The following is a 12,062-nucleotide window of genomic DNA, read 5'->3' on the forward strand; positions in this document are numbered from 1 at the left end:
CTCTCTTTTTAATAAGGACTCCAGTCCTGTTGGATTTAGGGCCCATGTCATTCCTGTTTGTGACCTTACCTTAATTCGCAGAGACCCTACTTCCAAATAAGGCCACGTTCCCAGGTTCTGGATGGACACTATTGATTGGGGGGCAGAGGGGAGACATGACACTATTCAACCCAGTAGACTGTCCCCAGAAACCTGACTCAGTTTCCTCCTCCTAAAATGCGGAACACGTGAGTGCTGTGGAAGGTGCTTCTCATTTCTTACTGAAGTCACTGTTAGAGGCTCCATGCAGTTGGTAAGGATGGTTACGATGTACGAGAGCACTGCCCGCGTGGTGTAAGGATCGCCCCCGTTCTTGGAGAATGTCTCGTGTTCCCGCAGCTGCCCCATGGCTCTACTGAGCTGACAGGTGGAGCCCGGCGCTTGCTCACCTGGAGGATAGCTGGTTCTGTGGGCTGCGGTGGGCTGTCGCTGTGGGACGGCTGCGAATGTGCCCGCCAGTTGCTTGCGCAGCGAGGTAGACCCTAGCTTCAGTGATTTTTACTGGGGGATCTCTGTTGTGGCAGCGTTTGTTATAACAGAGAGTGTAGGTGCGATGATAAACATCTACATTAATTGAGCATAAATACGGACTTTCCAAAACTTGCCAGATATTAAACATTTAAAAAGTAAACTTTTTTTCTAAAAAAGCTATGTAATTTAGTAGAATGCCCCAGTCAATTGAATTTTTATGTAGTCTCAACTTATGAGAGTAAATTGTTGATTCGCTTTTTTAAATTTGTAGCTAAACCATTTACACAGCTGGTGAAGGAGATGCAGCTTCATCGAGAAGACTTCGAAATCATTAAAGTGATCGGAAGAGGGGCTTTTGGAGAGGTAAGATAAACTTCATCGTGCTGACTTTGCCTAACGGCCACAACAGCATTTTTAGGACCCGGTGCGCTGATCTGGGGAGGGGGTCATTATTGGGATCGTTGGGAGAGTGGTGCTTGGCGGGCAGAGTCTGAAAGAATTAAGAGAAAAAGAAGAAGCTTGTGACAGGTGAGTTGCCCTGAATACTGTTTCTTAGAGACAAAGAAGTCTATTAAAAATCCATTTGTGAATTGAAAAATAGCTCTGTGGTCCTTTTCCAGAGAGCAGGGAGGGCGAGGCAGTGGCCCTTCTCCCCATGGGCGGCTCGCCTGCCGTCGGAGCCCGGGCCGCTCACGAGCACGGCCCTCTGCACTGCCCTCCCGACCTCCGCTCGCCTCAGGCGTGCCGGCCTCGCTGCCCTGGGCCGGACAGCCGACCCCGGAGGCCATGGCCTCTGCCCCGGGCGCCTTGCTTGGCGTCATGCCCCCGCCAGGGAGGCCCAGGTCCCCGCAGCGGACCAGGATCAGGCACCTTTACAGTGCGCCTCTTCGACTTTGAAACGCCTCTGCATAGACCTGCCTTTAGCTCGGGCTGGGGGAGCCCGTGTCGGGGGGCTTCCGAGGAGAAGCAGTGACACGCGGCCCCAGCGCAGCAGCTGACGTGCTCTGCCTGCCGGTGAGCCCGCCTGCCGTGACCGCACAGCTACGAAATGCGGTGTGGGGTTGGCTGTGTGGGGCGCACATTTCCCACTGTGTGCCGGACAAGGAACAAAGCAGTGAGTTCACCGGGCGGCCGCTTTGCTCTCAGGTGCCTCCTCTGCCTGCTGAGTTGAACAAGGCCTGTGATCTGTCTTAGAAAACATGTCAGTATTTTTGACGATTCTTCTGCTACAAGCACCTGATGGTACCCCTACTGCATCTGCTTCGGTAGAATGCACAGAAAGGAAGTACTCCTCCAAAAATGCTTTATAAATAGTCGAGGGAGAAAGCCCTGGCCTCCCCGAGCGAGTGTGGACAGTTGTGTGTCGTGCCCTCGTTTCTCCCTTGGAAACTGCTCTGGCCTCTGATCACACCCCAGCCGTGCTCTCCGCCACCCCGCGCTGGCTTCATGCCACCCCTCCCTGGGCCCCGTGGCCTGGGCTCCTCATATCACCGGCTCCCTCGTCTAGCTCCTCCCGCCTCCCAGCCTTTCTGCGTCCCGTCTGGGCTCCCTGCACGTGCTCGCCAGCCCTCCCCTGCCAGGACGAGAATTTTGGACTCTTAACAGTACTACCATTACATGGCACTCTGTGGTAATGAGGTGTTATTGCCGTTGCCTCCCTGGGATATTCCTGTCATCATGTACCTGAAGTGTGCCCAGTTTCAGTGACAGCACTGAGCGGATCACAGAAATGAGGACTCTGTCAATGCTGGGACCGTCTTTATGAAGAACACATATGGTTCTAACTGAACTATTTTTTCCTAATGACACGCCAGGGGAGCTTGTCTGGGGGGGTCTGCAGTGGAGCCCGGGTATGTGGACCGATAGCACTGAGATCATGGGACGTGCCGCTCCGGAGCCCCCTCCCAGAGAGAACGTGGACGGTCCAGAACTCCACGTCCCGTGATGAGAGCATATGAAACTGGTAGCTCAGAAGTGCACACACCCCCCCTCCCACCACTACTCAGGCAAAGTTGAGAGAAACGTTTCTGGATGATTCCATAAACAAGATTGGGAATATTTGTGGTATTGCCCTTTTCCTTGAGCAGAATGGCTTTGGAAACACTTTCCTCTCAGGATCGTGGGGACAGCTGGTCTAGGAAGTGCTCTCATCAGTGTGGGAGCACTGACACCTTCTAGGCCCTGCCTGAACACCGCTCCACCAGGAGGATGAGAAACTGAGGCCCATGGGCCCAGAATGGCTTGTGCTGGAGCTGGACTTGAATCCCGCCTGTGAGAGGTAGATGTGAGCACCAGCGGGCGCGTAGGAAGGCTGTGGGGACGGAGCCCTCGGACACAGGGAGGAAGGCTTGGGAGCAATGAGTAGATTTTTAAGGTTTTTCTGATGAAAATCCCAGGCATGCCCCGAAGAAGAGGACGGTGAACCCCCCTGTGCACCCATTGCTCACTGCTGAAGGTTTTGAACTGAGCGAGTCAGGTGCCAGGTGCAGCATGGCTAACATCAAGTCTTGATGCTTAAAAGGGCAAATCTTTGTTTACGTAAAAAACTCTTCTTTCCTCAGCAGCTCATTTTCCAGCGTTTCATTTCCCCCAGGCAATTAAGATTTCACTGTAGTTATATGAAAATGTGCTGGCCTTTTGTTCCATTAACTACATTGTTGTTAAACTCCTGTTCGTATTCCAGGTTGCTGTTGTCAAAATGAAGAACACTGAACGAATCTACGCCATGAAAATCCTCAACAAGTGGGAAATGCTGAAAAGAGCAGAGGTAAGCGTGGAGTGGTGACTAATCAACAGTTGAACTGGGGTTTATGTGAGAGGAAAGAGGCCACGACACCACGTGGGGTCCAGACCACAGCCCTCCCAGATCTGGGCCTCCCTCCTTGACCCAAGTGAACTGCTTTTTGTCACCACGACTTCAGCCCCGTCCTGGCTGTCCGCTGCACTGCGGAGCCCCTCCCCCGCCAGGGCTGTTTACTGGAAGGGAACATTAAAGCCTTCACAGAAATTTTAGGCATTTATCTCAGTTCTGCTTCATGCGCAAAAGGCATTATTGAATTTGGAGCCTACTTAAGTACAGAAATGTCTTTAATGCTCCCTCCTAGAGGGAGGATGAGAATTGTAAGTAGATGTTTCAGATGCGTTTTTCCTGAGTGCTGTGTCCATGTCTGGGGAGCCTATTTCACGCTCCTGGCCCTGACGGAGACAGGTGAGGCTGCGGAGCGAGCCCGAGCTTTTCCTCTGGTGCTGCCCACACTCGCCCCCCGGTCTGTCCTCACCAGCCATGCTCTGTGCCCCTCTGCTTCGCCTCGGGCTCCATCACTTACCCTGTGTCCTCTCGCTGGACTGCCCAGGCCCAACACCCTCCACACACCTGTGGCAGCATCCAGCCTCACCAATTCCCCCCATCCACGCCGCCCCTGCTGCGTCCCAGCTGTGAAGCAAGCTCACCCTGGGACTGCATGCCCCCAGGATCGGCCACCTCCTCCTCTGGGAACTCCTTCCCTGGTTTCTGGCCTCCCTCATCCTGTCACTCTGAACCTTCCTTGTAATTTTAGGTGGCCCTTCCCCCTGTGTTCTCTAATTCTTACCTGGGCTGATCCTGCCACCTTGGGCAGATCACAGTACAGATGTTTATTCTGGTCAGATCCCTCTCCTGAGCTCAGGTTGTCGTTAACTAGGTGGATGGGCATGCTCACTCAGCATCTTGAGCTCATCACGTCTTGTCACTTGCGGCTTCTTCTGCTTCCCCGTGTGTACCCCCGTTCCTGCCGTGCGCCCACATAAGGCCTCACCCTGGATTGCCCAGCGAATGCATCACCATTGTGCGGTCACCTGGGCTCCAGATACCTTCCTCACCTGGTGCCCAGCAGCCCTTCTTCGCACCACTGGTGCTCCGGTTGTCACAGGAATGCCACTGAAGTGACTCTTCCGTGGGGAACAAAGCAGCTAGTGTTCCATAAAACTTTGAGGGAATAAATGCTAGTAGCAAATTCATTCAAGTTTATATTTTTATAGGAGTGAGAAGTCTCAAGATTAGGGAGAGGTGATTCTCACCTTATCATACTAGTTAGTATTTACCCAAATGTCATGGTGAGTACATTTTAAAATTATGGAATTTTGAAATTTAAATCTGGTTACAGAGATCCTAATTGGCATACTCTGAAAAGTCCAAGAATTATTATGATTATATATGATTTATGATGATAATTATGATTATCTCAGAATATATGTAATGGGGTATGTGTGTGTGATGGTACAAAAACATAATATTGATATAAAATGCTGGTTACAGTAATTCATTTTTTTATTCTTATTTAGTAAGCCTATATTGAACATTTTATATTAACTTCTAAAAATCTTTAAACACGTGAAGTCAACAAGAGGGGGCAGTACAGAAGTTGCAAAGCCATGTGAATTCATAACTTGTGGATCGTGCTGGGCTTTTAGCTCGTAAAAAAAAAAGTCCTGAAACTTTGCTCTGAAAACAAAACAAAACTGCTGAATAATACGTATATTTCCTGTCTGTGGGTCACTATGCTGCTGATCCTCAGTGTAAGAATGGCTTTCATTCTAAACGTGGATAGGTAGACGCTTGAGAACGCGGAGCGTCTTGTGGCCGCCCTGCACCAGGCCCTGTGGTCTTGGTGGCCACTGGCTGAGGGGCCTCAGGGGCTCCGGGACCTCTGGTCTCTGCACAACTGGACAGTGTAAGCTGATTGCTGGCCCATTCGAGTTATTTTCTCTGCTTTTAATTAGTAGAATCGGGGCACATCTACTTCAGTCATCTTTTTGAAAGAAAAACTTGAGAAAACAAGTTTAGAACAAAGCTTATAAGAAACAAGTTCTACAGGCCACTGTGAGTCTCCTGAGAGAACAGGTAGAATTCTCCAGTGCCTGGCAGGGCGGGGCCCCTGTTAGTGCCACTCTCATTTTTGTGAAGCTTTGCAAGTTTCAAAGACAAGAAGGAGTTAAAATGTTCTGTGCTCAATAAAGAGAACGTTTTATTATAATTTTGCCAGAGAACCTGGGCATTTTAAATACAGGGGCCACCTATGTAGTAAACTTCTTGAACAAACCATGACAGCCTAAAAGCTAGCCTTTTACCCATATGCGATAGGCCATAGGTCTTCATAGCATCCTGTTGCTATCACGTGCATCAGTATGCTGGAAGTAAATGCCGTGGCATGGCTCAGATCACGAGGCGGGGGTGTGCCCTCCCCTGCCAGCCATACGGTCTGCGAGAGGGCAGACACGGGGTGGCCACGCCATAGGCCGTCAAGACGAAGCTGGCCTGCTCAGGAGAGGTCAGGCATTGCTGGGTGGGAGGGGCTGGCGTCCACCCTCGAGCCAGGTGGACTCTCCCAGCTGGAGCAGCGGGCACGTGGCGGGGGGAGGCTCATCATGAGGAGGGAGTTCTCAGCAGCCCCCAGTTCCTGTGTGGGCAGGGGCCGGGAGGAACCCGGAGGCACTCGGCCTCTCAGCCAGTGCAGGTAAAGAAAGACTGAGGAGCAGGTGGGAGCCGCCTGGGGGGGGAGGTTGCAGGTGAGGGAGGGAGGCCAGGCTTCCAGCACTGTCTCCAGAGCCTGGGTCCCAGCAGGGTCCCCTCTCTTCGGGACTGTACTCCTCAGATGGACATAGACCGCCTCTCCCCCTGATTGCTTGCAGACTGCCTGTTTCCGAGAAGAGCGCGACGTGCTGGTGAATGGGGACTGCCAGTGGATCACCACGCTGCACTACGCCTTCCAGGACGAGAATTACCTGGTACGTGTGGGTCTCCGGGAGCTGAGGCTCAGTCAGATGGCGTGTGGCCGAAGTTTGTTGATTCCTTTATGCTGTTACGAAAAAATGAGTAAGACTGTTTGGAATTGACATTGTTGAAACATATATATGACCAGAGAAAACTTAGGGGTTTGTTTTAACGTAGTAATCAGGTGGAATTTTTAAAAAATAGGCTAATGAGATTGTATACTTTTTCTAATTACTAGATGACCTGATTATTTTGTTCACTGGGTTTATTCCATTTAAGCTGGGGGCGTCAAACATTTTTCATCTTAAACCTTTTCCATCTTTAGTTACGTGTGAGATGAGGGAGTGCTGCAGGGCCACAGGGGCTCAGCCCTTCACGCCGAGTGGCTGTTGTCCTGCTGCTTGGCGACAGGCCCAGGACACTGAGCTGGTTTGCAGTCCTCCCAGGTGGACGAGCTGGGCTCTCTGAGGCTTTCTGACACGGGGTTTTGGGGGGACTCTTAGCATCCGTTTCTCCTGACTTGAGCTGGGCTTCTTTCAGTCTTGACCAGTCTGCCGTGTGACCAGCACACGCCTGGACGAGAACGTAGACCCCTGGAAACGCAGACACAATAGCTCAGAGTGAGGGTGCCTGGGTGGCTCAGTCGGTTAAGCGGCTGCCTTCAGCTCAGGTCATGATCCCAGGGTCCTGAGATCGAGTCCCGCATCGGGCTCCCTGCTCAGCAGGGGAGCCTGCTTCTCTCTCTCCCTCTGCCGCTCCCCCTGCTTGTGTGCTCTTTCTCTCTCTGTCAAATAAATAAAAATCTTAAAAAAAAAAACAAAAAACAAAAAAACACAATAGCTCAGAGTGAAGGGAAACCAAACCTTGGGTCTCAGGCACTTTGAATTCCAAGAGTGACTCTAGGTTCGCCTAAACCTGAAGTCCTTTTATGTGGAGCTCCGGGTGTCGGGCGAGCACAGACCCGGAGAAGCTGGTCTCTGCCTCGCTCCTCCGGCCTGCGCAGCTCCAGCATTGGCCGCAGTGCCTTCGAGGGTCAGCACAGCCTCAGGGCGGGGACCTATGTCTCTCTGAGCGCACCCTCACTAGCGTGCTCCATTTCCTACAGCAAGCCGAGTGACGTGGGATCTCTCTTACTCATCATAGAGCAGTCTCTTTCAGACATCAAAAGAAATCCCTTAGATTGAAATGCCCAGAATCAGGTAAAAGGGTCTATTATACCCTTTATTTAGAATTTAAAATAGGGGCACCTGGGTGGCTCAGTTGGTTAAGCGTCCAACTCTTGGTTTCGGCTCAGGTCATGATCTCAGGGTTGTGGGATCGAGCCCCACGTCAGGCTCTGCGCTCAGTGTGGAGTCTGCTTGGGATTCTTTCCCTCTCCCTCTGTTCCCCCATTCCCCCCCACCGCCCCCTTTGCTCACTCACGTGTGTGTGCTCTCTCTCTCTAAAATTAAAAAAATAATAAAAGAATTTTAAATAAATATGCTTGTTTCTACAGAGGGGACCGTTGTGTTTACTGAACAGTGGCGCGTGGGTCACCTTAGTCCTGTCTTCCCAGGGACCCCATGGCTTAGGCGCTCATGGTTGTCACCACTTTTTAAATGGAGTGTCTGGAGCAGGAAGGGATGAAGTCATCTGCCCAAGGTTGTCGCACAGATGCAGGGGCTGAGCAAGGACCGCAGCCCCGGCCTGTGGCGGGAAGTGGTGCTCAGTGCCCTTCCCCACAGACCGCAGAGTCCTGACGCCCTGGGGCCCTCTCCACATAAACCCCCTGCTCACAGGGGACCGGCTCCAGCCTGTTTCCCATGTGAATGAAGCTTCTGAGCAGTCTAGGCAATGTGGGTCTGTACCGAAGGAGAGCAACGTGTCTTCCCTGAAGTCGGCACAGCATGTTGCAGTCTGAAGTGTGAGGCGTCCCCAGGCTTATTCTGACCGCAGACGGTCAGTTAGGAATTCCAGCCAAGAAGCCATCTTCTTGAGTGTTTAGAGTTGCACAAATAGAGGTACAGTGACAATTAGGGAGAAGGAGAGCAGGGACTCTGGGCCTTCTTGGGTCCTCAGGCTGGGGTTGGCAGCCCAGGGTCTGGCTGTCTCTGCTGCCCCCGAGTGGTGAGTTTGGGCAAGTTTCCTTCTCTCTGGGACAGTGGCAGTCTTTGTGGGGCGGGTGCGAAGCAGGCCCAGCAAACACGCGGCCTGAGTGCCGCGGGCGGTGGGGGTGGGGGGGGGTGCCGGCTGTGTTAGGTGGATTCCTTGGGCTGCCCTGCGAAGCCAGTTCGTGTTATAATTTCTGTTGTAGGTATCTAAACTTGCCATGTCATAAAAATTAAACCTGTTTCACCAGTAAGTGAAAGGGCGTTGCCTTACTTAGAATCCTGTGTTACATGATAATTGGTCTAGTTCTTATTCCAAAAATCAGTTTCTAAGTGTCTGCGTTATAAGCCCTTACAGTTTACTTTCCTTACAAATTCGTTTTCCAGGAGCCTATCAATCATATCTAGCCCTGCTATACTACGTTTTTATTTTTCTTTTCAGATTTCCAGGTAGACATGGAAACCGTTGAGATTCAGCTAGACGTGGTGCTTGACTTATTCCTACTGCTTTCTTAGGGGCTGCAGAACTTGGCTATTCATTCACCTACCCCCTCGCCCCGCATGCGTCCGTCAGCAGGTGCTCTGGTCTTTGCCTCCAGATAGCCACGATGCCTGATCCATCCTCTCTGCCCTCCCCGGTGCCTGTCACCGTCACCTGCTGCCTGGCCTCCCAGCCCCTCTCCTGTCCTGCTCTTGGCCCTCATCCTCTAGTCCCTTCCTCCTGGGCAGGCAGAGCAAGCTTGTAAAGTACATCAGATTGCAGCTGCCTAGCCCAGGACCTCCCAGCAGCTTCCCTGGCTCTTTGAGTGGGGCCTGCGGTCCCTGCTGTGGTCTGTGGGGCCTGGCCTCACCCCCACCCCCTGCTCGCGCTCCGGCCATAGTCACTGTTCTCCATTCCCCCCAACGGGCCACATCCTTTGCACACGTCCCTTTGTCTGGAACATGACCTCTGGCCCGTGCCAAGGCCGGCTTCTGCCTGTCGTGTAGGCCCCAGACATCTGCCTGATGGTCCATGCAGCCTGGTCATGCTCTAGCATGCTGTGTGGTTTTGTTTTCTTCTGTGCTTAGTGCTCTCTGAAAGTCTTGTGACCGTCTCCTTACTTACTTAGGGTCTCTGGCCCTCCCCTCGATGTCAGCTCTGTGGAGGAGCACCCCTTGCCTTGGAGGGGTGCCAAGGGCTCCTAGCTGAGAATGAGCAAATGAGTGAGTGAACGAGGGAAAGCACTAGCTCGGTGGGTGCCATCGAGGGTCTTCCGTGAAACAGGAGATGTTGTGGGCACGGGTGAGGGGAACCTGATTACACAGGACTCCCGCCCTTGGACAGGCAGGCTGCAGTGCCCCGGTGCCCTGAGATCAGGCAGGGAGGTGGGGTCAGCCGACGTGAGTCTTGAGAGTGGCTTGTGAGGCAGGATGGGAGGGTTGTCAGCACAAGTGCTTTTGAGAGCAGGGGCCTAGAGTGAAGGCTCTCCCTCGGAGGAGGAGCCCAGCAGCATGGTGGCTACTCTCCTCTTTCATGAGGCACCGAGGGCCATGTTTGCCATTGTGCGCCTGGGTCCAGTTGCTTGTGTTCAGATCCTAGCTCTGTCACTCGCTGGCTGGGGGACTTCGGGCGCGTCATCGAGCCTCACTTCCTCACCTGTAGAACAGGACCGTGCTGGCATCTGTGGGGAGGGCTGCTGTGGGCATCTGCAGAGCGGGTGAATCAGGCCTGAAAGCACAGAACGTAGTAGTTGCTCCCTGAGTGGGAACTCTTACTGTTGTTAGGTTCTCAGTAAATAAAGTGATTGTTTGCCTGGCTTAGGAAACAAGGTGGTGGTATTTCCCCTCTGTTGGTTAGTTAACTGCTCAGACCAGAGCATCCATCTCTTCCAAGGAAACTGGCTTCAAGGGGGGTGAGTGCTCTGAGGTGGGGCCTGCCCCCTTGTCCAGGAGTCCCTGAGACGTGGTGACCCCAGCAGCTGCCACCCTGACCTGTGAGATGCCCCGTCAGACATCAGAGCATTTAGGGTGCTGCGCCCAGAGACTATTCTCAGACAGAAGGCCGCCCTGCCCCTCCCGCCCTGGGACGAGCCGGCTCCGAGGGGAGGGCCTGCTCAGTCCCGTTAGCAGAACACCCGGCACCTGGACGTTTTTCTCTCATGGCTTTAATTTCTACATAAGCAGTAAATGTTCTGATGTTTCGTGGGGGTGTACTCATAAGTACCTACTTTTCAGCTTGTTCATGGGATCACCTTTCTAATAAGAGCTGCTAGTTTCATGTGATTTTAGATAACTCGCCTTCCTCCTCTGGTCCAGTGTCCTCTTCCTGTGATGTAAGGGCCTGGAAAATTATTTTATTTATTTGTTTGTTTGTTTATTATTTATGCATGCACGCACAAGCAGGGGGAGGGGCAGAGGGAGACCCTGCTGAGCAGGGAGCCTGATGCGGAACTCGATCCCAGGACCCTGGGATCATGACCTGAGCCGAAGGCAGATGCTTAACCAACTGAGCCACCCAGGCGCCCCCTGGAAAATTATTTTAAATGCAGTAGAACTTGATAGATTACAAATCATGTTTCTGGCTTTTGTGCCTTCTCCAGCATCAAACCCTTCAGTCACTCTCTCCATTGGTTAGATGTACTATCTCTTGAAGTTTGTTCTCTGCCAGATGCCTAACTTTGAAAGTACAGCAGTGTTAGGATACATCAAAGCAGGAAATCCTGGATGATGTGGGATGACGTGGGAGCAAGCCGTTGATCCAGACTTGAAGAGCCAAAGGACTTCACGGTGGGAGTTTGGCCTTTAGTTGTCAGGCTTGGTGCTGACTAAATGTTCTCTCCTGTCTCTTCCCAATTTGTAGTACTTAGTCATGGATTACTATGTGGGTGGTGACTTACTGACCTTGCTCAGTAAATTTGAAGACAAGCTTCCAGAAGATATGGCAAGATTCTACATTGGTGAAATGGTGTTGGCCATCGATTCCATCCATCAGCTTCACTATGTGCACAGGTAATCACCTCTTACGTTTTACAGAAACTCCATCTAATGTGTTAAAATACCCTTTCAGAGTTGTCTGTGTCACAAACCCCAGGTTCCAGGCCCTCCAGAGAGGTCGTGCAGTTAGCAGTCCTCGCTTTGAGCTGCCCCAGCGCCTGGCACCAGGGGATCCCAGCATTACTGTGACGATCGTGATGCTCGAGTGCCGGTCACTGAAGCCACCTTTGATATTTACCTGACATTGGCTCACCCTCTCCCCTGCTGATCCCACCTCCCCAGGATGCTTGCCCCCTAGCTCGTGGGTTCCCTGTGTCTGTGTCTGCTTTCTCAGCAGTGCCTTCTCTGTTCCACGGTCCCCAACGAAACACAGAGGAAGATGAGGCTGAGAAGAGGGGCGCATACCACAGCAGCCTGAGTGAGAGTGTGACTGGCGCTTGAGGAGGGGGTCGGTGTGGCTGGCTGCCTCCCGCTGTCCCGGGCCCTCTGCTGGGCCCGCGCTCTCCTGTGCGAGAGCCGCCTCTGTCGCTTTCTGCCGTTTAAGACAGCGCATCAGTCCTGGGGGGGTTGTTTCATTTTGATCAAAGTCAGATAGTTGTATATGAGTCTCCTGCCCTGCCCAGATTCCACTGGCCACAGGTAGCTTGTCACCTTTCTTAACTGTTTCTTCTGCTGTTTACCTCCTGTTTCTGAGTAACGCGCTTCTCTTGCTGTGCTCTTTTTCGCAGAGGAGGGACAGTTAG

General features: G+C 52.4%; 1 protein-coding gene across 2 annotated transcripts in view; it reads left to right on the forward strand.

Annotated features, from left to right (window-relative positions):
- CDC42BPB (CDC42 binding protein kinase beta) overlaps nucleotides 1-12,062 on the forward strand; it is an 86,464-nt gene that overhangs the window by 38,000 nt on the left and 36,402 nt on the right. For both annotated transcript variants that reach the window (XM_081829863.1, XM_081829864.1), the window contains exons 2-5: nucleotides 782-873; nucleotides 3,194-3,277; nucleotides 6,178-6,273; nucleotides 11,186-11,334. In XM_081829863.1, the coding sequence (XP_081685989.1) occupies nucleotides 782-873; nucleotides 3,194-3,277; nucleotides 6,178-6,273; nucleotides 11,186-11,334 (421 nt within the window). The remainder of the gene's footprint in view (nucleotides 1-781; nucleotides 874-3,193; nucleotides 3,278-6,177; nucleotides 6,274-11,185; nucleotides 11,335-12,062) is intronic.

Source organism: Leptonychotes weddellii, chromosome 9 (assembly GCF_054177405.1).
Source record: "Leptonychotes weddellii isolate Sample4059 chromosome 9, ASM5417740v2, whole genome shotgun sequence".
Classification (NCBI taxonomy): domain Eukaryota; kingdom Metazoa; phylum Chordata; class Mammalia; order Carnivora; family Phocidae; genus Leptonychotes; species Leptonychotes weddellii.